This window comes from Hemitrygon akajei, chromosome 5 (assembly GCF_048418815.1).
Source record: "Hemitrygon akajei chromosome 5, sHemAka1.3, whole genome shotgun sequence".
NCBI classification, from domain to species: Eukaryota; Metazoa; Chordata; class Chondrichthyes; order Myliobatiformes; family Dasyatidae; genus Hemitrygon; species Hemitrygon akajei.
This window is the reverse complement of record NC_133128.1, coordinates 172696893-172722129: the sequence shown is the minus strand read 5'-3', so window position 1 is coordinate 172722129 and position 25237 is coordinate 172696893. Positions and strand designations below refer to the sequence as shown.

The following is a 25237-nucleotide window of genomic DNA, read 5'->3' as shown; positions in this document are numbered from 1 at the left end:
ACTTGAAGAGCAAGAATGGTACTTGCTACTTCTTGTTTCTAGGTCTTAATGTCTTCTAGGTCTGGGCAACAAAGAGAAATTTTTAAGGGAATTGAACCTACTGCTGGAAACAGCAGTGTACTTGGCAGGGTACTTAAAACCTGTGTCAACAAACTGGCTGTGGAATGTTCACAGACATCTTCAATCTCTCACTGCTTCAGTCAGAGCTTCCCACCTGTATCAAAAGGACAGCAATCAAGAAGTAGGGTAAGCTACCTCAATGACAATCGCCTGGTACCATTCATATCTACTGTGATGAAATACTTTGAAAGATTGGTCATGGCTAGAATTAACTTTTGGCTGAGAAAGCACCATAACCCACTGAGTTATGGACCACCTGAGCCACAGCAAAACTTATGTCAGCTGCTGTTTATTGATTGCACCTTGTTCAACACCATCATCCCCTCAGCACTAATCAACAAGTTTCAAATCCTGGGTTCCTGTACTTCCCTGCCTCTGCATTTGGATCCTCAGCTTCCTTAGCAGGAGATCCCAGTCAGTTACAATCAATGCATGCTTGGCCCACTGCCCTACTCTCTCTGTACTCGTATCTATGTGGGTAAGCACAGCCCAAATGCCATCTATAAATTTGCTGATGCCACCACCACTGCCATTGGCAGAATCTCAGATGACAACAAGGAGTCATACTGGAGTGAGATAGATTGGCTGGTTGAGTGGTTGATGCACCATCAATAACTCACGCCGAGACTTAGGAAGTGAGATATCGGCTTTTATTGACTGAAGAACAACACTACATCCTGGGGAAAATGAGGGAGAGCAGCAGGCCACAGTCGCCTTTATACAGGGGTCTGTGGGAGGAGCCACAGGGGCAGTCAGCAGGGTCTTGGGAGGAGCCACAGGAGCAGTCAGACAGGTATATCTAGTTCACCACAGTGGTGCCTCAACAGCACGTCGACAAGAGCAAGGAATTGATAGTTCCTTGTACCGTTGAAGAATGATGCAGTGTTTTTACACCAAAGTGGAGCAGGTTGAAACAATGAAGAAATATTTTCACAAAGTACTCAATCAAATGAAGAATAACCCAGATAAAACACGCGTTTATGGATTTCAGAAAAGAACAGAGAAGACACAAAATCTGACCAGTTTAAAGGAGACTGCTGAATTTAAACAATGTACTTGCTTTTAAATGAGTGCCTTATCTAATGCTTACTGCTTTTAAATGACTGACCACCATAAACTTGCTCACTGCACCTTTAATGTTCCACTGTAGAGTTAGAAATGAGGATAACTATTGATGACTGTAGAATCTGAATGAAGTTTATTTTTACTGACATTTGTTCTGAAATTAGTTTTTTAGGCAGCAGTACAAGGGCAAATAAAGATGGATGGGGATACTTCTGAACCATAGTGCTGCTGTGACTTTTGATCCTTTCAAAGGTCTAGCTGTGAACATTAACATTCAGATTATCTGCCTGTAGGAAACTTTTATTTCAGAACATGTGGATTCCTCACTGTGATTTTTATGAATAATTGCTAGTGGATTAATTTCGCAAGCCCGTTCCGTTGCTCGCACCACCATCTTGCTGTGTTCTGATGAGCACTTATAAGGTGAATCTCTTTCCATACTGAGAAGCTGTAAATGTACACTCAGTGGCCACTTTATTAGGTACACCTACAGACCTGATCGTTAATACAAGTACCTAATCAGCCAATCATGTGGCAGCAACTCAATGCATAAAAGCACATAGACATGGTCAAGAGGTTCAGTTGTTGTTCAGATTAGACATCAGTATGGGGAAGAAATGTGATTGAAGTGATTTTGACTGTCGACTGTTTTGGTTGGTGTCAGAAGGGGGTGGTTTGAGTATCTTGGAAATTGCTGATCTCCTGGGATTTTCATGCACGTGTTTCTAAAAGTTTACAGAGAATGGTGAAAAAAAACCAAAAAATAACCAGTGAATGGCAGTTTTGTGGGCAAAAACACCTTGTTAATGAGAGAGGTCAGAGGAGAATGGCCAGACTGGTTCAAGCTGCTTGGAAGTGACTTTATCATGGAAGTTGATAAATGAAGTGGATTCGTGGGCATAAGAAAGTTGAAGAAGAAAGAAAGTGTGTCTTTGTGATCAAGTGGCTACCTGATAAGAGGTTGGCCTGTTGAAGTGGGGGTGGATTCTAATGCTGATTGAGAAACCAAATGGCAATGCAAAAAAAACAGTGGTGTACAGAAAAGCATCTCTGAACACGTAACATGTCAAACCTTGAAGTGGATGGGCTACAATAACAGAAGACCATAAGCATACCCTCAGTGTCCACTTTATTAGGTACAGGAATGGCCACTGAGTGTATGTTAGTGTATGTGTATCACATGGTAAGATTTTGATGTCTTGTTGTCCTGGATTACACAATAGGATCATTTCTATAGTCTATGACTAGAGAATTTGTGCACTGAAGAGCTTGGTTTCTGTCACCAAAACTTTTATCGTGGAGGCTGATCTATGAAGTGGATTTGTGGCAAAAGAAAGTTGAAGAAGAAAGAAGCCTTTACTGCCTGATAAGAGGTTAACCTCAGGTAGTGGTGGATCCTGATGCTGATTGAGAAACCAATCTAACTGCCCCCTCCAGGAACTATACCTGCTATAACCAACTGGCTTCATAAGGTTGGCTGTAGCCACAAGACCCTTGGGAGGAAGACAGGGATTTTAAAAACTGTCAGAATGCCATTGAAGGACCTCAGTGAGGGGAATCCCTTTGTTAGGGATCTCTTCATCAAGTAGGTCCGTATGGAATGTTACAAGTTCAGGATGGAGGGCATCCACTACCTCCAGGACTTCCCAGGTAGTGGGTACTTTGATCTTGCTTTCAAATGCCTGAAGATGTTACAGGAATTTCAAGAGAAGGGGAACGAGGCTCCAATGTCATGGTTAAAGGTGCAACCACTCGTCACCCTCTTCTCCCATAAGGAGTGTGTGATAACAGTGAACCACCTCAACCCGATGTGACCATTGTGAATGCCTTCACCTTTCTGGCCCATTTTGTTGAGGAAACGGGAGGCTGTGTGGATATTAAGGACCTGCTTGTAATCTGGACCAGCAAGTACCAGGACAAATTCAAGCTAAGAGTGGGTACTAGTGAGAAACCCAATGATACAGGCAGAAGTACCAAAATGGAGGGGAAAAGGAAAGGGGAGCCTACATACAAATACGGGTGACAGGCAAGAGAAAAATTCAGCTGTTTGTCTGCCAGTTCCAGGTCACCATGTACCACAGAATCTCTTGGCCTCTGCTCCTGACTTTGAGAGATGGAGGTCATGAAACAATCACAGCCAGAGGTTTGGACAGGCGCACAGATTGATTTCCACCATCACCACACCCTGGGGAAGACCATTCCCAGTATCCGAGCCCAGAAACTGTGAAGCAGTTCACCAAGGCTGTGGGTACAAGGATTCAGACTGATTGACAACGGACTGTGTTTATGATTCTTCAACTCAAATAACTGCATGTAACAATGGCATCTTCAAACATACATAATGTGAAGAGCGAAGGTCAAAGCAGTTGTGAATTTCTTTTACAAGAGCGTAGGCTGGCACATCTCTGCAACTGTCAGATGACTGGTCCCAGGGATTGTCTATAAGGTCAGAGGGGAACGAGAAGTGTGCACCTGGTGTGAGAGGCAACTTCTCCGTCACTGAAGTCAAAAAGGTGGTGGGTGGATGACTCCGAGTGGCTGATGTGAAATACCATAAAACTGTGTTCTGGCTAATCAGTGTTTTTGCCTCTCCTGTGTGGAGTGACTGGCTAGCTGTCCTCTAGCTACTGTAACCATTGCTGGTGACGTCCCTAATAATCATTCTGGCCAGGGACCTCAGGAGCATCATTGGCTGGGCAATCTGGCAGTCCAGCAGGATAGTGGCAGCGCTTCCAGTGCAGCACTCCCACAGATGGTGACAGCCACAACATGGTTGGACTGGACAGACTACTCAATACAGGCCCAGATAGGCTTCCTCTTTGTGTCAAAGGCCATCACAGTCAGATCCACTGACATCATCCCCCCTTCAAACCTCCAGGAGGACCAGAAGGCAGGCAGAGAAGCATGGAAGATGAATGTCAAGCTGCTGACCCCAGCAAAGGTAGAGGAACTACAGAAAGATGGCACAGGCTGGAGAACTGTGAAGCCCCCCTTTGACTCTCCGATTCACTGACGGGGAGCAACCACGGTGAACATCAGGGATTCTTCATCCTCAGAGAAGCAAGACATCGTCTGATGGATTATGCCAACTCCAGAGAGGCCTGCAGCAACTTTTGTTGCTGCAGTCGAGGGGGGTGGAAGATGTGAGAGAGGAACTCGGAGAGGTGAAGAACCAGCAAACTGTGCTCTTTGCATTGGAATCCTCCAACGTCATCTTCAGACCCAGAGTCTGCTTTGTGGAGTAAGATGAGACAGACTCATGCTTCTTCTTTCAGAAGGTTCACAGGGGGAGCTCTGTGATCCATGGTCTTAAGGAAGAAGACGTCTCAGTAGCATTTTCACAGACAGACAAAATGAGGATCTGTAGATTCTTCTATGCCAGTCTCTATGACAGTAAGTCCACAGACAAAGCAGCCTCCCAGAATTTCCTGTCTGAATCATGGAACTGTTAGACAAGAGCATGTGGTAGAGTCTGGATCAGTCACTATCTGTAGAGGAGATGACTAACTTCATCTCTGCATTGGGCATGAATAAAACCCCCAGTAGTGATGGCTGACCAGCAGAGTTGTACTGAGCTCTGTGGGATGGGATGGGCCTGGACCTGACGGAAGTGTACAATGCTACGCTTCGGTCTGGCAGCTTGCCAGATTGCATGAGGAAAGATATCATCAACAAGCAGAAATAGGAGAGGGAGGACATCAGGAATTGGAGATCCATTTCACTGTTGAAGGTGGACAATAAGATCCTGTCCAAATCCATTGTCAGCCGGGTCATCTCTGTTCTGGGACAATGATCCACACAGCCCAAACCTGCACTCTACTTGACAAGAAAATCTTTTATACAAGAGATTCTGCAGGTGCTGGAAATCCAGATCGACATACACAAAGTGAGGAACTCGGCAGGCCAAGCAGAATCCATGGAAATAAACAAACAGCCAACGTTTCAGGCAGCATGTCTGCTTTGCTGCTTCAGAGGTACCACTGCCCATGTGCAGGACAAATGGGTGGACGCCTGCCCAGTCAGCTTGGACCAGGAGAAGTCCTTTGACAAGATATCACGCTGGTACATGATGGACATGCTCTCCAAAATGCACTTTGGGGAGGCAATCAAAAATTTGATCCAGCTACAGTACACAAATAACTGTAGAGCAGTCCAAATTAACGGGTGGGGGAAACAGAGTCCCCATCAGATCTGGTGTCCGGTAGGGTTGTCCACTCTCTTCTGTCTTGTTTGTGTGCTGCATAGAACCCTTTTCAGAATTCATTAGGAAGGATGAGCACATAGGAGGAGATGTTTGTTAGGGAATCTGTAGACTGGCGCAGTCCAGGCTGCAGGAGTATGTTCCAAGGGATGCACTGAAACTTGGTGCAGCCAGTGCTAAGGCTTTCTGGGGAAGGACCGCAGTCTAGAGTCCTCCTCCTACTGTGGAGTTCAGTGGGGAAGTTGCTCAAACAGTGAAAAGGCTATCACCTCGGGGAGTTACGTGAATGGCAATGGTGCAATGTTTGTTTTATTTTGTTTAAACTTTACACTGCTGGATGTAACAACCATAAATGTAATTTTTTTTCCCATTGCTTCTTTCTTTGGAAGTTTCTTTTATCATGAATTAAACCTATTTTGCTATAGATTGTAAGTTACTTTCTTCATATGGAATGTTCTATTCTGCCTTCTGCTCCTTTCCTTTCCTGTCCTGACGAAGGGTCTCAGCCAGAAACATCAACTGTTCACTTCCCTCCATAGGTGCTGCCTGTCCTGATGAGTTCCTTCAGAATTTTATAGGTAATGGGATGCTATACTTACTGCTTTAATATTGTGTTAACGCCTGCCCTGCAGCATGAAGAAGCCTATAGGTATGGTTTCCTGCAGGGATTGCTCCAGGGAGTGGCAGGACAGTAACCTGGTATGGAGAAAATAGATTAGAAGGTCTTCTGAATAGATGAATGATGATGGAAGGGGTTGGGCATGTCAGATATGTTAGGGAGATCGGGAGATGTGAACAGACTTAGCCATTTGTCCTCTAAGTGCTACAAGTGAAGATACTCATGAAGGCAAAGAGAATCATGGAGGTTATGGGACAGAACACAACTCAGAGAAGAATAGCACTTTAATTATGGCCATAGTCAAGGAGTATAGAGTGACATTGTAGGGCCAAAGACATTTGAAACATCAGTGAGCATTACAAACTACGTATGAGATCTCATATGAGAATTATACGACCGTACACAAGGAGTGTAGAGTGACATTGTAGGGCCGAAGACATTTGAAACATCAGTGAGCATTACAAACTACGTATGAGATCTCATATGAGAATTATATGACCGTACACAAGGAGTGTAGAGTGACATTGTAGGGCCAAAGACATTCGAAACATCAGTGAGCATTACAAACTACGTATGAGATCTCATATGAGAATTATACGACCGTACACAAGGAGTGTAGAGTGACATTGTAGGGCTGAAGACATTGCAAAATTGGTGAGCCTACAAGCACTGCAAACTACAGATGAGGTCCCAGATAAAAATCTTGAATAGGTATTTTCTTTTAGCACTGTGACTGACTAAACTGAGCCACATAGAAGTTGTAACTGGGAGATATAAAATACTTTTATTAACATGACAAGTCTTCTGGAGAGAATCTAACTCTTCTCTTTTTACAAACACCAGACAACAAAATAGATCTATTTTATTACGGTCTTGAGGGATAACTCCCTGAATCTACAACTAGCCAGAGTATTAAGTTACAAAACAGACTTGTCCTGAACTTGAGGAAGCCTGCAGATGCTGCAAATCAAAAGCAACATGCACAAAATGCTGGAGAAACTCAGCAGGTAAGGCAGCATGTATGGAAATGAATAAACTGTTGATGTTTCGGGCCAAGACCCTTCATCAGGACTTGGAAAGGAAGGAGGAAGAGTCCAGAATAAAAAGGTAGGGGAGGGGAAGGAGGACAGCTAGAAAGTAATAACCATATAACAATTACAGTCCTTCTAGTCCGTGCCGAACGCTTACTCTCACCTAGACCCACTGACCTGCACTCAGCCCATAACCCTCCATTCCTTTCCTGTCCATATACCTACCCAATTTTTTTTTAATGACAAAATCGAACCTGCCTCTACCACTTCTACTGGAAGCTCGTTCCGCACAGATACCACTCTCTGAGTAAAGAAGTTCCCCCTCGTGTTACCCCTAAACTTTTTCCCCTTAACTCTCAACTCATGTCCTCTTGTTTGAATCTCCCCTATAGGTGAAGCCAGGTGACGAGCTGAAGAGGAAGGAATCCGACAGCAGAGGGGATTGGATCATAGGAGAAAGAGAAGGTGGAGGGGAGCCAGGAGGAGGTGATAGGCAGGTGAGAAGAGGTAAGTGGCCAGAGTGGGGAATAGAAGTAGAGAGGAGGGGGGAGGGGATGTGGAACCAGACTGAGTCTGCTTGGATCCTATTTCAGCACTGGGAACAAGATCGCTGACATATCCCTTGAACTCCTGGTGGGTGTCAATGAAAAGCTGATCACACTACATCTACATTTTAACTAAAGCTGCTATGCTAATGTATTCCAACATGTCCTCCAACTGTGAATTTGATAATAGAGTCAGTGAAATTTTCCATGCTGATGTTGGTAATGTCTTTGCCTGCACCCTCCTGGACAACTTAAAGTCTGGGGTGGATGAGGCCACGGAATCTGAAATGGATGTATTGATAAGAATGGTTGACATGGGGAAGTCAAAGCCAACAGCATCCTATCGTTGACCAAATGTGCACAACATAGCTGAATTGTGCTGAAGGACCAGATCAAGGCGATGTGGGGACACTTAGCGCAGGAGGGGCACTGACACAACACCCAATTGTGACAGAGACCTGAGCAACATGCTCATCGCAAGGTCTGTGAAGAGTCTGAAGACTGCTGATGGATCACCAACTTGTCTGCTTCATGATGAGCACTTGCCTGGTGCCAAGGTGCCAGAATACCCAGAGGCATCTTGAGCTGGCGAAACATTGCATCCTAAAAGATTCCTGTCAGTGGACAGTGTTTCATGTCCAGTGGCACAATGCCCAGGGATTCGCGCTATTCTGGCAGCATTTCTATCTAGGTAAACTGGGAATAATTGTCCAAGGTACCTGTACCCTGATGACTGGGTTCACATTCACAGTAGAACCGGGATTGGCTAAAAGCCACTGGTATTCAGCTTCACGACAGCGTTGAGCAGAAGTGAGAAGTCCTCATTGCCTTGAACAGCCATCCATGAACCCAGCAGTGGGTAGCAGTGTGCCAGAGGATGAAGGCTGAAGTCCAGTGAAACGCTCATGAGGAACAAATGGGTGGAGATGGCCCATATGGTCCAAAGTTACAAAGACCAGTGCGACTTTACTATGGCAGCCTTTGGGTCTCACTCAGTCAGCCGAAACCCCAGAGGATCACTGGATTGCTCTCTGCTCTGCAGCAAAGACAATACCATCTGTCCATGTCAGGAGGAGCATTTCAGACTCCTCCTCAATGTGAGTCCGTTGTGTCAGAGGACACCCTTCTGGTAACCCAGCAATACTCCGTGGAGGATTTTCTTGCAACCACTGAAGAACTGAGTACCCTTATCCACCAGATGAAAGCCAATAAAGCTTTTGGTCTGCAAAGGTCGGACAGGTCAGCAGCTTCCTGCCCAAGTCAGGACTCAATCAATGTATTTGTTGCCTCTGGGAAGAAGGGAGTATTTCTAAAATAATGACCATTATGACAATTTATAAGGGTGGAAGTTTAACTGTTGGAAGTACAAGGGGATTTTCTTTCTGATAAATGACGCTGGTCCCCTCCTCCTTTGTTTTTGTTCCATCTCTGAGAAGATCCTCTCAGAAACCCAGTGCAGATTTCTTTGTTGCTGGTAGATTCAGGACAAAATGGTCAGAGCAAAATCAGGATCTGTGCCCTGCCCTTCTTTATCCTGACCAAGGCATTTGATTTCTTTAATGACGAGGCTTTGTGGATCATCCTCCTGTGCATCTGTTGCCTGCTGAGATTCCTGCCACCGTCACTGCCGGTCTTCTGAGTAGAAGAGCTGAGCTTGGGTCAAATTCTTTTGCACATTTATTGTTTGTCAGTCTTTTTTATGTATAGTTTCATAAATTCTATTGTATTTCTTTATTTTCCTGTAAGAAACTGAATCTCAAGGTGACATATACAGTACAATATATCCGGGATATCCGAGTGCAGGCCAGTGGGACTAGGTGAGAGTAAGCGTTCGGCACGGACTAGAAGGGCTGAGATGGCCTGTTTCTGTGCTGTAATTGTTATATGGTTACAAAGTTTGGTTTTGACAGGGGTACATTGAGAATGTATGGTTGGGTGCGGGTCGGAGCATACTCAGGAGCAATCAAATGCTCAGGCCTGGCAGGAAGAAGGTGGTAAGGTCAATGTTTTCATTTTATGTCTGAAGGAGAATTGAGAAGGTATCTGTCTTAAAGAGGATGTCCCTGGGTTGGGTGTACAGCTGCTGATCTGGCAAATATGCAGGCAGGTTTTTAGAAGTCATGTTGATATGTGCCTCGCAAGTGCCTCTCTGAGTGACACATGCAGTATGGAAAATTGTGGATGTGATGCTTTGCTGTGCGTTGCATGCTGTTGGGTGTTCTGTGCATCATGGTATAAATCTGCCAGAAGTAAAAAAGAATTCAGAATAAGACCATAAGATATAGGAGCACAATTAGCCCATTTGGACATCAAGTCTGCTCTGCCATTTCATAACGGCTGATCCATTTCCCTCTCCAACCCAATCTCCTGTATTCTCCCAGTATCCCTTCATGCCCTAACTAATCTAGAATCTATCCACCTCTGCCTTAAATGACCTGGCCTCCACAGCCGTGTGTGGCAACGAGTTCCACAGATCCACCACTCTCTGGGGAAAGAAATTCCTCCTCATCATTCTAAAAGGATGCCCCTCTACTCTGAGGCTATGTCCTCTGGTCTTAGACTCGTTCACCACAGGAAATATCCTCTCCACATTCACTCCATCAAGGCTGTTCACCATTCAATAGGTTTCAATTATATCACCCCCTCATTCTGCTGAATTCCAGTGATTAGAGGCCCGGAGCCGTCAAACGTTCCTCATATGACAAGTCTTTAAATCCCGGAATTACTTTTGTGAACCTCCTTTGAACCCTCTCTAATGTCAGCACATCCCTTCTTAGATAAGGGGCCCAAAATTACTCACAATACTCTAAATGAGGCCTCACTGGTGCTTTATAAAGCCTCAACATTACATCCTTGCTTTTATATTCTAGTCCTTTTGAAATGAATGCTAACATTGCATTTGTTTTCCTTACCCCTGACTCAACCTGCAAATTAAAACTTGAAGGAATCCTGCACGAGGATTCCCAAGTCCCTTTGCACCTCAGATTTTTCAGTTTTCTCTCCATTTAGAAAAGTAGTCTACACTTTTATTTCTTCTACCAAAGAGCATGACCATACACTTCCCAACACTGTATTCCACCTGCCACTTCTTTGCCTATTCTCCTAATCTGCCTAAGTCCTTCTGTAGCCTCTCTGCTTCCTCAAAACTACCTGGCCCTCCACTTACCTTTTTATCATCTGTAAACTTGGGCCATAAAACTCTCAATCCTGCCATCCAAGTCACCACTACTCACCAGCAGCCAACCAGAAAAAGGTCTCATTATTCCCATTCTTTGCCTCCTGCCAATCAGCCATTGTTTTATCCATGCTAGTATCATTTCTGTAATACCATGGGATCTTACCTTGATAAGCAGCCTCTTGTGTGGCACCTTGTCAGAGGCCTTCTGAAAATCCAAGTACACAACATCAACCAATTCTCCGTTGTCTATCCTGCTTGTTATTTCTTCAAAGAATTCCAACAGGTTTGTCAGGCTAGATTTTCCATTAAAGAAACCATGCCTACAATGGTCTTTTTTATCTTGTGCCTGCAAGTACCTCAAATCACGTCCTTAACAATTGACTCCAATGTCTTCCCAAACACTGAGGTCAAATTAACTGGCCTATAGTTTCCTGTTTCTTCCTCTCTCCCTTCTTGAAGAGTGGAGAGACATTTGAAATGTTCCATTCCTCTGGAACATGCCAAAATCATTTGATTTTGAAAGATCATTACTAATGTTTCCACAACCTCTTCAGCCACCTCTTTCAGAACCCTGGGATGTAGGCCATTTGGTCCAGGTGACTTGTCTACCTTTAGACCTTTCAGTTTCCCAAGTATCTTCTCCCTAGTAATGGTAACTCCACATATTTCTGCTCTCTGACCCTCTCGAATTTCTGACACTGCCATTGTCTTCCATGTGAATAAGGCTGATGCAAAATACTTATTCAGTTCGTCCACCATTTCCTAGTCCCCCATTATGACCTCTCCTGAATCATTTTCCAGTGGTCTGATACCTAATCTTGCCTCTCATTTACACTTTATGTATTTGAAGAAACTTTTGGTATCCTCTTAAATATTATTGGTTATCTTAGATAGATACTTTATTGATCCCAAAGGAAATTGCAGTGTCACAGTAGCATTACAAGTGCACAGATATACAAATATTAGAAGAGAAGTAAGAAAAAAATATAAGTTACCTCAAACAGTCTAACAGGAAGAGGTCATCACTTTCCTGGCTATAGGTTGACTCATTACAGAGCCTAATGACGGAGGGTAAGAATGATCTCATATAGCACTCTTTGGAGCAGCACAGTTGTTTTAGTCTATTACTAAAAGTGCAGCTGTGTTCAGCCAAAGTCCATGCAGAGGGTGAGAAACATTGTCCAAGATTGCCAGGAATTTCCGTAGGGTCCTTTGTTCTACCATAGCCTCCAGTGTGTTCAAGCAACACACACAAAATGCTGGTGGAACGCAGCAGGCCAGGCAGCATCTATAGGAAAAAGCACAGTCAATGTTTCGGGCCGAGACCCTTCGTCAGGACTAACTGAAAGAAAAGATAGTAAGAGATTTGAAAGTGGGAGGGGGAGGGGGGAGATCCAAAAGGATAGGAGAAGACAGGAGGGGGAGGGATAAAGCTAAGAGCTGGAAAGTTGATTGGCAAAAGGGATACACAGCTGGAGAAGGGAAAGGGTCATGGGACGGGAGGCCTAGGGAGAAAGAAAGGGGGAGGGGAGCACCGGAGGGAGATGGAGAACAGGCAAGAGTGATTGTGAGAGGGGCAGAGAGAGAAAAAAAGGGGGGGTGCTTCTTCCTATAGATGCTGCCTGGCCTGCTGCGTTCCACCATCATTTTGTGTGTGTTGCTTGAATTTCGAGTATCTGCAGATTTCCTCGTGTGTCCAGTGTGTTGAGTTTGAGCCAGCCTTTCTAAGCAGTTTGTTGAGCCTGATGGCATTACCTGTGTTGATGCCATTGCCCCAGCACATCACCACATAGAAGATTGTACTGGCAACAATAGACTGATAGGACGAGTAAAGGAGAGGCCTGCATACTCCAAAGAACGTCAGTCCCCTCAGGCAACCCTGGCCCTTCTTGTATGCAGCCTCTGTGTTGGTGTTCCTCTCAAGTCTGTCATCCAGGTGCAGCCCCCAGGTACGTGTAGATCCTCACTACATCCACATCCTCACCATCAGTAGTAACAAGAAGCAGTGCAGGCTTAGTCTTCATAAAATCCATCACCATCTCCTTTGTCTTACTGATGTTGAGCTGCAGATGACTCAGCTTACACCATTTGACAAAGTCCTCCAGCAGGCCCTGTATTCATCCTCCCGTTCTCCCTTTATACACCCAACCATTGCTGAATCATCAGAGAATTTCTGCAGATGACATAGTGTTGTATTAAAGCCCGAGATATACAGGGTAAACAGGAAGAGAGCCTGTGGGGCCCCAATGCTGCTTATAGCCATGTCTGACACGCAACTCTGAAGCTACACAAACTATGGTCTGCCAGTCAGGTAGTCAATTATCCAGGATACAATGGAAATGCCAATCTGCATTGAACAGTTGTGTCATCCTGCCTTCAGAATATTTCTTCCTATTTGGGATGTATATAACCTGTACCTTCCATTTCGCTGCTAGGAATTCCAGCCATTGTTGCATTTCCACCAGTGTTCTTTTTCGATCAGTTTTGGCCAGCTTCTCTGTCATGCCTCTATAATTCCCTTTACTCCAGTAGAATACTAATACATCTGACTTCTGTTGTATTTTGATCACCAACACCTAAGAGTTCCTTTACCTTAAGCACCCTAATCAATTCCAGTTCATTGTTCATTGTGCAGATGTTTCCGACGAGTGGACAGTCGCAAGGCTGCGGGACCGTGCGGCATCCCAGGGCGAGTACTCAGGATGTGAGGAGCAGAACTTGCAGGTGTGTTTATAGACATTTTTTATTTCTCCCTCTCCCAGTGCAGAGTGCCCTCCTGTTTCAAATTATCCACCATTGTCCCTGTACCAAAGAAGACCAAGGTAACCTGCCTGAACGACTGGCGGCCTGTCACAGTCACCTCAATAATAAGAAAATGCTTTGAGCGGCTGGTCAAGGATTACATTTGCAGCTTGCTACCACCCACACTGGACCCCCTACAATTTGCCTACTGACACAACCGATCAACAGACAATGCAATAGCCACAGCTCTACATACCGTCCTTACACATCTGGAGAAGAAGCATGTTTTTGTTAGAATGCTGTTCTTGGACTTCAGCATTCAACACTATTATTCCGTCCAGGCTCGACAAGAAGCTCAGAGACCTCGGCCTTCACCCTGCCTTGTGCAGCTGGATCCTGGAATTCCTGTCAGATCGCCAGCAGGTTGTAAGAGTGGGCTCCCTCACCTCCACCCCTCTGCCTCTCAATACAGGAGCCCCTCAGGGCTGTGTACTAAGTCCCACCCTTTACTCCCTGTATACCCATGACTGTGTTGCCACCCATAGCTCTAATCTGCTAAATAAATTTACTGACGACACTACCTTGATTGGCCTAATCTCAAACAATAACGAGGTGGCCTATGGGGAAGAAGTCATCTCTCTGACACAGTGGTGTCAAGAAAACAACCCCTCTCGTAATGTCGCAAAAACAAAGGAGCTGGTTGTGGACTACAGGAGGAATGGAGACAGGCTAACCCCTATTGACATCAATGGATTTGGGGTTGAGAGGGTAAACAGCTTTAAGCTACTCAGCATCCACAAGGACCTCACGTGGTCTGTACACACCAGCTGTGTGGTGAAAAAGGCACAACAGCGCCTCTTTCACCTCAGATGGTTGAGGAAGTTTGGTATGGCCCCCCAAATCCTAAGGACTTTCTACAGAGGCACAATTGAGAGCATCCTGACTGGCTGCATCACTGCCTGATATGGGAACTGTATCTCCCTTAATCACACGATTCTGCAGAGAGTGGTGCGGACAGCCCAGCGCATCTGTAGTTGTGAACTTCCCATGATTCAGGACATTTACAAGGACAGGTGTGTAAAAAGGGCCCAAAGGATCATTGGGGACCCAAGTCACCCCAATCACAATCTATTCCAGCAGCTGCCATCCAAGAAATGGTACCGCAGCATAAAAGCCAGAACCAACTGATCAACTCACGCTGATTTGAGTGATATCTATGTTACTTTGACTGTTCTATTTATTATAAATTATTATAAACTACTATGATTGCACATTGTACATTTAGACGGAGACATAACATAAAGATCTTCACTCGTGTATGTGAAGGATGTAAGAAATAAAGTCAATTCAATTCAAGCCCAAGCCAGAATAGCTGATCCCCAGTGGGCTCAACCACAAGCTGTTTTAAAAAGCCTTCTCTCTCATTGGCATACCAGAAATACCCCCTCCGGGGATCCAGCATCAACCTGATTCTCCTAATCTATCTGCATGTTGAAATCCCTCATGACAATCGTAACATTACCCTTTTGGCATGCATTCTTTAATCTCTCATTTTAATTTGTAGAGCACATCTTTACTACCGTTTGGAGGTCTGTATACAATTCCCATCAGGGTCTTTTTACCCTCACAGTTCCTTAGCTCTATCCACAATGATTCAACACTTTTCAATCCTATGTCACCTCTTTCCAATGATTTGAATTCATATTTTACCAACAGAGCCACATCGCCCCCTCTGCCCTCCTGCCTGTCCTTTCATTACAAGTTACGTTCCCAATCATCTTTCAGCCACTATTCAGTGATGCCCACAACGTCATACATGCCAATAAAATCTCATCTTCCTTATTCCATATACTGCGTGCATTGAAATACAACTCCTTAAGTTGTGTGTTCTTCCTTTTTGATTTTGTCTGCCTTTTACTTCGCAACTCATCCAGCTGAATGCAATTTTGCTCCATCCACAGCCTGGCCTTGATAGCAGTCTCACTACACGTTGCCTTTGTAAACCAGCTACCCCATCCTCAGCACTATCACTTCGGTTCCCATCCCCCTGCCAAGTTAGTTTAAACCCTCCCGAACAGCTCTGGCAAACCTGCCCACAAGGATATTGGGCCCGCTCGGGTTCAGGTGTAACCCGTCCCTTCTGTACAGGTTGTACCCTCCCCAGAAGAGATCCCAATGATCCATAAATCTGAACTCCAGCCCACTGCACCAGTTCCCCAGCCAAACATTCACCTGCCGGATCATCCTATTCTTACCCTCACTGGCGTGTGGCCTGGGCAACAATCCCGAGATTACCACCCTGGAGATCCTGTTCTTCAGCTTTCTACCTAGCTCCCTAAAATCTCTCTTCAGGACTTCCTCACCTTTCCTACCTAAATCATTGGTGCCAATAAGTACCAAGACTTCTGGCTGCTTACCCTCCCCCTTTAGGATGGCCGATCTGAGATATCCCTCACCCTGGCACCTGGGAGCCAGCATACCATCCAGGAGTCTCTGCTGCGCCAACAGAATCTCCTCTCTGTTCCTCTGACTGTGGAATCTGCTATCACCACTGCAGCCCTCTCCACCTCTCGTCTGAGCCACTGCACCAGACTCGGTGCCAGAGACCCAGTTACTGCAGCTCCCCTTCCCCTTGGTAGGTCATCCCCTTCAACTGTATCCAAAGAGGTTTACTTATGATGGAGGTGAATGGCCACAGGGGTACTCTGCACTAGCTGTCCATTTCCCTTCCTCCTCCTGACAGTTACCCTGTTGTCTGCCTCCTGCAACTTAGGAGTGACTACCTCCCTGTGGCTCCTATCTATCACCTCCTCATTCCGCCATATGGGTCGAAGGTCATCGAGATGCAGCTCCAGTTCCTTAATACTTTCCCCCAGGAGTTGCGGCTTGGCACACCTTGTGCAGATGTGGTTATCCAGTAGGCTGGATACTTCCCAGAATCCCCACATCTCACACAGAATGAAAATCTCAGATTCACTGGTGCTCAGTTTTGTTTCACTTTTCACTGAAATTAGATTGTAGAGAGTGCAGAAACTTAATATAATATTTGATCCAGTTTCCAAGCCAAGGTGTCGTAGGTATTGCTGCTCTTGGTGTAATTTGATGTTGAAATCAATCAGCACTGCAGAGGTGCAAAATAAACAAAGCTTGTCTTCATGTATTGCCTTTCAGGATATCCCATTGTTTTGTTTAATTTCCACCTCTACAAGGGTGATGGATGTAAATCAGTTCTAACGGCTGTGTAAGTTGTTGCTGATGTGGTTCTGGCCAGCTGGGACATGCCACAACCGCAGCAACAAATTATACAGCCATCAGGCAGAAGATTCAAAATACTGAAAGGACTTATCTCCAGGCTCAAAGACATCTCCTACCCCTCTGAAATAGGACTATTAAATAGTTCCCTAGTATGATAAAATGAACTCTTGACAATCCACCTTGTTCTCATGTATACCTGCACTGCACTTTCTCTGCAGCCATTACACTTTATTCTGCATTGTTGATTTTTGTTTTACCCTTGTTCTACCTCAAGTCTCTGTGCAATGATTTGATCAGTGTACAAGACTAACTTTTCACTGTATATTGGTACATGTGAGAGTAATAAACCAATTCCAATCTAGGTAACACAGTCTTCTTAAGTAAAAAAAGAGATGTTTAGATAGTCTTCTTTTTCATTTTACCACATACAAGTATGACTTCCACTCTCAGCCAGTGAATTAATCTCCAGGAATGTTATAATTCCAATGTGATTTAGTTTATCAGTTTATTTTTCTTCCTTGTTCCTCAAGTTTCTTTAATCAAAGAATGTTGTGCTCTCCCTATATTTTACTAATTATTCATTATCTTGTTTGTTTTAATGTAATATCCAATGTTCATAAATTAAACTGATTACTATATGACTCTCTCTGTAATTGAGTTGTTTACTCAGGTTTATCGTACAGTGATAGAATGAACACAGCAGGACAGTGGCAGGACAAGTGTAGATGGTTAGGATGATAATGATAATTATAGGATTTACAGGGAATAGCTCAAGAGGCCATGTTGACTAGGTTTGAAATCCCAATGTGGTTTTCAGTACAAATTCTGTGGAAACATAACTGCAGGAAGCATTTCATTAATGTTTGAAAATTCCATCAAAGCAAGCGATAAAGCTTGTGTTTCGGGAAGATTTTTATGTTAACAAAAGCATTAACATTTTGTTCTATTTTAAATTTGCTTTCAAATGTTTTTCACAGCTACGAGTAAATCCTGCATCCTGCAGAGTCTGTATCACATGAATGTCAAAGAAGGAATTGTTTCAGTTTTCTTTCTTGATTCTTTTTGCTGATTATTGATCAGATTGTGTTAATTCACCATTTAGGTTTCCATGATACAAAGGATCAGCATATTCAAATCTTTTCTGCCTTCTGATTGGCTACAGACAGACGCTGGTTCACTTGATTTTATAACAATATGGCAGATAAAGATAAGGGGGGGTCAACATAGACATGGTGAGCCAAAGAGGATTTTTTTTCTGTGCTGTGTGACTGTGATGAATGACTTACATCCTGACTACATCATCATCAATGGTTTCACTTGTGTTCCCTCTTCAGCACTCAGTTCTTCAACGGCAAAGAATGAAATAGATCTGTGATGGTTTTCAATGAATGCAGCCTGTGTTTAACCCAAGGATACTGTTTCAATACAGGATATTTAATGTGAGCCTACATAAATTAAACTGCAAAACTTTAAATAAATACACATCAAGAACAGTTTAAGTTTTTATTTGGCTCATTTACTTAGAATTACATCTGTGAATAAGAAATGTAAATTTGGGTCTCACTGCAAGACAGGAGGATAATCAAGACTGACACTTCAATGTTGACACATTGGAGAGATTAGCTTTGGAAAGTAAAAATAAGCAAGATCCACATTTGTAAAGTGCTTTTAGAACACCTTAAATCTTTTATGACCAGGAAGTACTTTTGAAGTATAGTCACCATGTAATGCAGAAAATGAACAACAAAGTTGCAAGCAACAAACTCCCAAAAATGTGAATGGTTCAAAAATGTGAACTAGATAATTGGTTTCAAATGTTGACTGTGAAAGAAATATCAGCCATGATACTGGATTTAACCCCCGTTCATCTTGAGACAGCATCTGATCTGAAATTCTGACCTGATCTCACACTTTTGGCACTGGACTGTCACCATAAGGTTTGATGTTTGCTGTTTTGGATTAGTGTTGTTATGATCGCAGCCCCCTCCTTCTTGAGAATCGCAAGATCACTATTAATTCGGGTCTTGGACCCAGGAAATGAGAGAGAATCCTCAAGGTTTTGGAATGTGTCCTGGCCCCTCAGCAAGACAAAGCCACGGATAACGGCCATTGTCTCTTGGAGACACCTTTGTGGATTGGGGGCTGGGCTATGTGCAAGCCCTCAGGGCAATGTGGGCTGGGTGACGGGGAGAGATTGCATCATCCCAACCTGATTGACATCTGAGACCCTGTGAGTCCAGATAAAAGAAGGTCTGGGGAACAACCCCTTCAGACGCACCAGAAGACACACTAGCGATTCCGTAGTAGCGGGAAGCCATTTGAAGAAAGCCACGTGCGTTCGGTTCCCTTGCCTGGGAGCCGGTGGCTGATACCACAGAGACGATTTTCTTGAACTAACAACGGGGAACCAACTCCCCCGACACATCGGATCGGCCTCATCAAAAGACCCGGGCAAGTTTCTCTTCTCACAAATCTCTCTCTCTCTCCAACAAGTGAAAACCCAGCGGTCCCCAAAGGCTAAAGCCTGCATGAACTGAGAGACTTTTATATTTCCATCGGACAATATATTATACCCTAGACAAACGATAGAGCCATTTCTTATTGATGATTATTACTATACCCGTGCTTTAGATTGAGTATTGACGACGTATATTATCTGAATGTTTGTATTAACTTTATTTTTGTGCCCCTTTATAAATAAAGACTTTTAAAAATAGTACCATCAGACTTCAACGGACCTCTCTATCTTTGCTGGTAAGTGACCCAGTTACGGGGTACGTAACAGTGTATACACAAAGGAATGGATTGGGAAGTGAGGTTTCGTAAGGTGTAGGTGCATTCAGATGTTGTATATTTAGTAATACGTGCATGGATTGGAAGGAAAATATATCTGTGCATCACATTCTCTCACATAATCAGAAAAATACTTGCATTGCACCAAATATTATTTAGTCCAATGCAGCTACCAATTTTGTGTTGTTAAACCAAGTAAATGCTCAACTAAGCAGTTGTGATGTGAAGTCAAATATGTGAGCTGACGAGAGTGGCACTGAAGATTTCTTAGTGAAATGAGTTCCAGAGTGGTCGTGGATGATAATCCTCCTTCAGCCATTAAATGGTCAAAGACTAATGTTCATTTCAGTGCTCTTTGTGGAACTTGGCTGGGCACAAACTAACAGTCAAATTTACCTAAATTGCAATATTCACTGAGCTGTAATGCAATTCATGTAATGATTTGAAATGTTCCTGTAAAAAACTGTAATCACTTCTTTCAGTCTCTCTGTATATTAATCAGTCCTGTGGAACTCCCCCTGTGACTGGACTGAAAAAAGCTGTATTTGCTGTAATTACCCCTCTTAGTATTTTTATTTCCATTTTAAACTCCCATTACAATATTGGTTATGGAACTGCCCTTTGAGTTCTTTTCACCAGTATGGTGGTCAAGAATTCATTGCAAGAAACAGCAGAAGGAGCCGAAATCTTCAGCGTATCTTAATGCACTTGAAGGTACTCTTAATGATCTGTAATCTGTAAACTAGAGACTTGGAGATGGGAGATGATATTTGCATGGTGTGTGTGCTATTACATAAGAAATAGGAGCAGGAGTAGGCCATCTGGCCAGTTGAGCCTGTTCCACCATTCAATACGAACATGGCTGATCTGGCCATGGACTCATCTCCACCCACCTGCCTTTTCCCCATAACCCTTAATTCCCCTACTATGCAAAAATCCACCCAACCTTGCCTTAAGTATATTTACTGAGGTAGCCTCCACTGCTTCGTTGGGCAGAGAATTCCACAGATTCACCACTCTCTGGGAAAAGCAGTTCCTCCTCATCTCCGTCCTACATCTACTCCCCCGAATCTTGAGGCTATGTCCCCAAGTTCTGGTCTCTAGTCTCACCAAAGTGTAACGGTTAGACCAAAGTGGATACAATGAGTCAAAGGGAATCCTTCTGTGCTCTCAGTTCTGTGATACCAAGAAAGGGGTGGAAAGATTAGAAACTTGTACTGAATGGCACTCTACAGTAAGGGTAGTAACATACTATTAGTATTCAGTTACGCCTGTGACATCAGTCACTCTATCTCCCAAAACTCCTTATGAATTTCATTGCCTAGTTTGATTGAGGTAAATGTAAGGGTATTGTCATCTCTCTCCAAATGGCGTAATTAATATTTACAACAGGTTTTGAGGTTAGCAAACCAACACTATGTGTTTCCTCAGTTCATTTACTCACCTGAGTCCCAAACTGTGAAATTCTGTGCTTTGTTAACACTTGGATGGCAGTGTGCACCCGGGTGCCAGCTGTCAGCTTGTTGCAGTGTTTTGTCTGCTGACATTCCTGAAGCAGGTTGGAGAAAGGTCATTGAAGCATGGAATGAAATACCTGCGAGTCAAGTGAGAGACCTAAATACTGACTGCTACTCACGCACGCCTGAATTTATTGCCATGTTCAACTAAAACCAAAGGCTTCACCATTACTAGATTAAACTGGATTTTATTTTCTACAGTTTCTCTTCTAATAATTTATTTGATACTGTCACTTATTTTATTAGAGTTAGTCATTCAAAGTGAATGGCAAACAGAAAGGACTGTATTGTAGTAATACTTAGTTTTATTAAATAAAAAAACATGATCTTGATCATGTGGATATGGTGATTTGCCTTTGACGATACAATTAGTATGTTTAAAAATAACTTTATTTAACTTTTAAATTATACCATATCATTGTTTATGATTCCTGTTGTCTGCTATCTTAACAAAACACTTATCCACTCAACCTATTGCAAGCATCAGTCCAGTAAATCTATGCAACACATTTATATTAATCCTGAAGTAAGGAAACCAATATTGTACATGGTACAGCAGATACGTACTCACCACTGTCCCATAGAATTAAAGTATAACTGCCCTCCCAACACACACTTATGTTGCCCTTAGCATTCTCTTAGATTCCCTGATTATGTGCTGTAGCTGCTTACAAACACGAGGATAGCCGGATACAGTACAGCTCAGAGCTCTGCAGTCTCTCACTATTTGGACAGAACACACAGTACTGTACAAACTCTTATGCAACTCGGGTGCCTGAGATTCTTGCACAGTTCTGTATTTGTTAATGCGGAGTGGAGAGCAAGTTGGTGAATCTGGCGGGAGCAAAGGATGTTGGGAATGCTGAGAGTGAAGTGCTGCGGGAGCAGTGTGGGACAGGTGCCAGGGGCAGGGAGTGGCAAGGGTGTAGACGCACCCAGCCCTGAGATAACAGGCAAGGTCATTTGATTCCAAACATTTGGTTTATTGATCATTACAGAATGCCTCTCTGGTGCTTCCTGCTCCCTCCCCTCTCACCTCGCCTTTTCCCAACCATGATTCCCCTCTCCCTGTCCCCCTCCCTCTCTCAGTCCACCATAAAGACCCATATCAGAATCAAGTTTATCATCACTCGCTTATGTCACAAAATTTGTTTTTATTTTGCAGCAGCAGTACAGTGCAAGTACTGTACAATTACTACAGTATCTTGCGATTCATAAAATTACTACAGTACCGTGCAAAAGTTGTAGGCACAAGCCATATATATGTGCCTTAAGGCTTTAAGACTTTAACACAGTACTGTATACAGTACTTCATCTACCAAATGGACAGTTTCATATGAAATATCATATGCTAGATCTTTGCCTACTCACTTATCCTATCTATATTCATTGTGTAACCTTCTTATGTCCTCTACACAGCTTAATTTACCACCTTTTCTACTTCTGTATCACTTGCAACCATACTTCACCTAAGTCATTTATATAAATTGTAAAAATTTGAGGATCTTCGTCAGTCCCTGTGCTATACTCACCAGAAATAGAAATACTCGTGCTCACTCTCCGTTTCCTGTTAGCCAGCAACTCTTCAATCCATGCTGATATGTTACCTCCTACACAGCTACAATACATTTGATGTGATCCCCTACTTAGTGCCTTCTAATAATCTAAGTATAGACATCCTGCTCCCAGTGAGATGTTAATTAGACATTTCTGGTAATTATTTATTGATTGGACTGTCTGGTAGGTTAAGCAGGAGATGGTGGTGGACTTTAGGAGATCTAGGCCTCATATGGAGCCAGTGATCATTAATGGAGAATGTGTGGAGCAGGTTAAGACCTACAAGTATCTGGGAGTACAGTTAGACGAGAAGCTAGACTGGACTGCCAACACAGATGCCTTGTGCAGGAAGGCACAGAGTCGACTGTACTTCCTTAGAAGGTTGGCGTCATTCAATGTCTGTAGTGAGATGCTGAAGATGTTCTATAGGTCAGTTGTGGAGAGCGCCCTCTTCTTTGTGGTGGCGTGTTGGGGAGGAAGCATTAAGAAGAGGGACGCCTCACGTCTTAATAAGCTGGTAAGGAAGGCGGGCTCTGTCATGGGCAAAGTACTGGAGAGTTTAACATCGGTAGCTGAGCGAAGGGCGCTGAGTAGGCTACGGTCAATTATGGAAAACTCTGAACATCCTCTACATAGCACCATCCAGAGACAGAGAAGCAGTTTCAGCGACAGGTTACTATCGATGCAATGCTCCTCAGACAGGATGAAGAGGTCAATACTCCCCAATGCCATTAGGCTTTACAATTCTACCGCCAGGACTTAAGAACTTTTTAAAAGCTATTATTAATGCTTTTTGAGATAGTGATTTAGATGCATATAATATTTTTTTACTGAGTTAAGTATTGTATGTAATTAGTTATGCTACAACAAGTGTATGGGACATTGGAAAAAAGTTGAATTTCCCCATGGGGATGAATAAAGTATCTATCTATCTATCTATCTATCTATTGTAGTTCTACAATCAAAGATGTAGATTCAGACCTCTGCCACTTGGTTGTGGTGTTGTCCATTACTTCAGTCTCTGCACCACTAAAGTGCAGTGGCATCCTTCACATTAAAAGCTCACCTGAAGCAGTTATATAAAAGTAACTCATTGCTTTCAACAGCGTTTCTAAACAGCCACCGGCAGTTATTTAAAAACTCACTGTGAAATGATTAGGTCTATATTGAAGCTGCTGAATCATTGTGGCTTTGGTTTTAATGAGAACATACGACATACAGGGAGAAAATTTGGACCTATTTAGCCTGCTCTGAGATTCAATAAGTCAGTGATGGTCCTGTACCTCAAATCCTGCTTAATTTTCCTACTGTCTCGAAATCTAACATTGTTTCGCATGTACTCAGTTATAGAGAACCTTTGTTCCCTGGGGTACAGAATTGCAAAGATGTATGGCCCCTGAGAAAAAAAAATCATCCATTCCAGTCCAAGATAGCAGATCTCATGTTCTTGCCTATATTGACTAGTTTTTATATAACCATATACCAATTACAGCACGGAAACAGGCCATCTCGGCCCTTCGAGTTCATGCCAAACGCTTACTCTCACCTAGACCCACCGACCTGCACTTAGCCCATAACCCTCCATTCCTTTCCTGTCCATATACCTATCCAATTTTACTTTAAGTGATGATATCAAACCTGCCTCTACCACTTCTACTGGAAGCTCGTTCCACATAGCTACCACTCTCTGAGTAAAGAAGTTCCCCCTAAACTTTGGCCCCTAACTCTCAACTCATGTCCTCTTGTTTGAATCGCCCCTACTCTCAATGGAAAAAGCTTATCCACATCAACTCTATCTATCCCCCTCATAATTTAAAATACCTCTATCAAGTCTCCCCTCAACCTTCTACGCTCCAAAGAATAAAGACCTAACTTGTTCAACCTTTCTCTGTAACTTGGGTGCTGAAACCCAGGTAACAGGTAACATTCTGTAATTTACCAACAGGTAACATTACCGACAGGTAACAGGTAACCCAGGTAACATTGTAGTAAATCTTCTCTGTACTCTATTTTGTTGACATCTTTCTGTTTTTGCTGCAGAGCAGAGAGCAATCCAGTGATCCTCTGGGGTTTCGGCTGACTGAGTGAGACCCAAAGGCTGCCATAGTAAAGTTGCACTGGTCTTTGTAACTTTGGACCATATGGGCCATCTCCACCCATTTGTTCCTCATGAGCGTTTCACTGGACTTCAGCCTTCATCCTCTGGCACACTGCTACCCACTGCTGGGTTCATGGATGGCTGTGCAAGGCAATGAGGACTTCTCATTTCTGCTCAACGCTGTCGTGAAGCTGAATACTAGTGGCTTTTAGCCAATCCCGGTTCTACTGTGAACGTGAACCCAGTCATCAGGGTACAGGTATCTTGGACAACAGACTTGAATTATTCCCAGTTTACCTAAATTATTGCCTCATTTACCAAATGTCTCATTGCATTTCAGATCACTACAGCGATATCTTTTATCACATTCAAGGTGTTTTAAAAGGTGTCTTTGTTATTGCTAGCCCAAAATACCTTGAGCTACATTTTAAGTGTCTGTGGTTTCATGATCCTAACTTCAAGTCACGAGTCTATGGCAGAAATGTGTTTGAAGCTACTTTTACTGTAACATTACCA

General features: G+C 43.5%; 1 protein-coding gene across 2 annotated transcripts; it reads left to right on the top strand.

The window, feature by feature from the left end:
• On the top strand, positions 1-24852 carry LOC140727402 (uncharacterized). 2 transcript variants are annotated; one of them, XM_073044681.1, is made up of 4 exons: positions 1-246; positions 7429-7543; positions 13395-13483; positions 24664-24852. In XM_073044681.1, exons 1-4 carry the CDS (start codon positions 49-51, stop codon positions 24709-24711), a joined length of 450 nt encoding a protein of 149 aa, XP_072900782.1. In that variant the 5' UTR covers positions 1-48; the 3' UTR covers positions 24712-24852. The 2 variants fall into 2 exon arrangements, with proteins under 2 accessions (XP_072900782.1, XP_072900781.1); XM_073044680.1 differs by lacking the exon at positions 24664-24852 and adding an exon at positions 17859-19436.
• Positions 24853-25237: the final 385 nt, after the last annotated feature.